The 3,113-nt window shown below is 54.3% G+C and overlaps 1 protein-coding gene across 1 annotated transcript in view; it reads right to left on the bottom strand.

Moving 5' to 3' along the window:
* The window catches only part of CHTF18 (CTF18, chromosome transmission fidelity factor 18 homolog (S. cerevisiae)), a gene marked incomplete at both ends in the record, with an annotated part of 4,218 nt that extends 1,109 nt beyond the window's left edge, over positions 1–3,109 (bottom strand). The window contains 6 exon segments of the mRNA XM_010087857.1: positions 560–772; positions 1,341–1,482; positions 2,329–2,381; positions 2,522–2,611; positions 2,734–2,908; positions 2,997–3,109. Of these exon segments, the coding sequence (XP_010086159.1) occupies positions 560–772; positions 1,341–1,482; positions 2,329–2,381; positions 2,522–2,611; positions 2,734–2,908; positions 2,997–3,109 (786 nt within the window).
* Between the last annotated feature and the right edge of the window lie 4 nt (positions 3,110–3,113).

Genomic DNA, 3,113 nt, shown 5'->3' with positions numbered 1-3,113 from the left:
GCAGCCTGCACACCGGTCTGGTGCAGCCCTTGGGAGCTGCTGCACTGGCTTGCAGACATACTGGGAAAAGGGAAAGTCACTGGAGGAAGGAGAACATAACTCTCAGAGGTGGCAGAGTCATCCTGGCACAATCTCTCTGTGATCTCTGCTCCCTTTAGCATCATTGCTCTTTTCCAGATGCAGAAACTCTCAATCAAAGGCATGTTCTGTCTGCCCCTAACAAATAAAGCCAGGACCAAGCTCTGCTGAAAAGGGTGCATCTTTCCTCAACTGCCCCATTTAATTTGGCTGAAGGAAGTCTGTTCCCCTCTCCTTGTTATCACATTATTCAAGCCCAAACAGAAAAAGAAATGAGAAAATTCTATTTTCGCTAAGAAAAAACAAGGAATCCAGTTTTTCCTGGATCTGTGAGAGAAGAGAAGAGAAGAGAAGAGAAGAGAAGGTGAGAGAAGAGAAGAGAAGAGAAGAGAAGAGAAGAGAAGAGAAGAGAAGAGAAGAGAAGAGAAGAGAAGAGAAGAGAAGAGGGAAGACCCACCGCAGTGGCCTCCTGTCCTCCCACCTTGTACTTGGGTCTCTTGTGCTGGTCCAGCTCAGCCTCCAGGATCTCCTCGGTGAGCTGCACCTTCGTTTTCCATTTATTCTGCTGCTCCTTGGGCTGATGGAGTGGGGGATGAGCCTCGGCGCTGGGCTTGGCCTTTTTCACAGCCTTCTCCTTCCCGAACACCACCGTGTCCCAGAGCTTCAGCCACTTCAGGAGGCAGCGGTTGGTGTACTGCATGTCGGGCAAGAAAACCCCGTCAAACCCCCGTTTCCACCCAGCATCTCTGCGGGACGCTCTGGGAACGCTGTGTCCCTTCCCAGCTCAGCCACCTTCCCGTGGGGCAACCCAGGACAAGTCACATCAGCCCCAGCCCTGCTGTCCCTCGTCTGTCCTGGCTCAACCCAGCGCTTCTCAGCCTCTTCCATCATTTCCAATCCCCTACAAAACTTCTAATATTTAAAAAAAAATCAAAATAGCCAACAATTCCTGGCTAAAGTCCACCCAATCTTTTTTATCTTATTTTAGTCATCTTCCACAATCTCTTTTGTCACACGTTCCACAGCCTACAGCTGAAACCCCCCAACACAAGCTCCCCGCAGCAGGACAGCCCCTGGACAGGGTTGGCACCGACAGACCCCCCAGGGAGGGCTGACACCAACAGACCCCCCCAGAAGCCAGCGCTCTGGAAAGCCCCGCGATCAAAGGCAGCACCATACAACCGCGATCCTACAGCATCACAGAGAGTTCTGTAAGTGCTGAACCCACACAAGCCCCAACCCCGCTCATCCCAGCACCTCACATCATCACTGAGCAGCTCCAGGTAGCTCCGGGGGGTGAACTTGTCCACCCAGAGGCAATGCAGCCCAGACTCCTCCTCAGCTGCCGGCTCCGCTTCGCTGCTTGGCTCCGGGCTCTCGGTGCTGGTCTCACTCTCGAGGCAACTGCAAGGAAGAATGAACTTGCCCCAAACCTGCCAGGGAGTTGGGGCAGGGAATTACACCCAGACTTCCCAAGCTGGGGATGCTGAGGGTGAAGATGCTCCTCTGCTCACAGGGGCCCAAAACCTGGACCCCACTGGAGCACCTTGGGAGCCGCATCCGACAACGCGGCAGGGACAGGAGTGGGATTTCATCCCAGCATCTCACAGAATCACAGAATGTTAGAGATTGGAAGGGACCTCGAAAGATCATCTAGTCCAATCCCCCTGCCGGAGCAGGACACCTAGATCAGATCACACAGGAACACATCCAGGCGGGCTTTGAATGTCTCCAGAGAAGGAGACTCCACAACCTCTCTGGGCAGCCTGTTCCAGTGCTCTGTCACCCTCCCCGTGAAGAAGTTTTTTCTCCTATTCCAGTGGAACCTCCTATGTTCCAGCTTGAACCCATTGCCCCTTGTCCTATCACTGGATGTCACAGAGAAGAGCCTGGCTCCATCCTCCTGACACTCACCCTTTACATATTTATAAACATTGATGAGGTCACCCCTCACTCTCCTCTTTTCCAGGCTAAAGAGACCCAGCTCCCTCAGCCTTTCCTCAGCAGGGAGATGCTCCATTCCCTTCATCATCTTGGTGGCTCTGCGCTGGACTCTCTCCAGCAGTTCTCTGTCCCTCTGGAACTGAGGGGCCCAGAACTGGACACAATATTCCAGATGCGGTCTCACCAGGGCAGAGTAGAGGGGGAGGAGAACCTCTCTTGACCTACTGCCCACCCCCCTTCTGATACACCCCAGGATGCCATTGGCCTTCCTGGCCACGAGGGCACAGTGCTGGCTCACGGTCTCACCTGTTTATTATCTCCGTCAGGTGCTGCGACGCCTCCAGAACGCGCCTTCGACGCTTGGGCACAAAGAGGGCGAGAGGGGGGTCAGAGATGTGCCAATAAACCATGACTGGGGGGATCGGGGATTTGGGAGCCAACGTTGCAGCTATCCGGAGGTGGGATGGGAAGATGGGAAGGTCGGTAGAAGATGTGATACCTCTTCACCCACTTGCTCCTTCAGGTAGGAGAAAGGCACCCCCAGCAAGTGGAGCAGCCGGCGCGCGTTCCAGCCAAGGGAATCAGGGAGCTGCAAGGAGCAGAAGACACACACCCAACGTTCATATCGATACTCACAAACATTTCATGTTCCAAAAATCTCCTCCTGAACCAGATGGAGGTCACAGAGAAGCAAACCCAGCTTTGCCTTACCTCCACTCCTGTCCTGGAAGGATCATCTCTCACCACCATGAAGACCCTGGTGCCCTCGGTGGACGTCACGTTGATGTAATCCTCAAGGATGGGTGGGCGCTTGAGGACCCGCTTCTTCTCGGAGGGTGGTGTGGTCTGGAGAGGGACCATGCCGCTCATCTCCAGGTGGTCCAAGCTAGAGAATAACATATTCCTTTAGCAGGGAAGAGGGAAAAAGCCCTCGAACCCCACCGGAGGTTTCCCTGCTAAAAGTGGGGTTCAACCTGACAGTCTGGGGAGCAGAAGGTGCCGCTGGACCAGCATCCTGGAGGACATCAGGAACCAACGCATCATCTGCACCAAAGTTAAGCTTCTTCACAGCTTCCAGGCGCTGTCGCTTC

This window comes from Pterocles gutturalis, unplaced genomic scaffold, assembly GCF_000699245.1.
Source record: "Pterocles gutturalis isolate BGI_N339 unplaced genomic scaffold, ASM69924v1 scaffold31771, whole genome shotgun sequence".
NCBI classification, from domain to species: domain Eukaryota; kingdom Metazoa; phylum Chordata; class Aves; order Pterocliformes; family Pteroclidae; genus Pterocles; species Pterocles gutturalis.
Note: the sequence above shows the minus strand (reverse complement) of the source record. Positions and strands in the feature narration are given on the sequence as shown.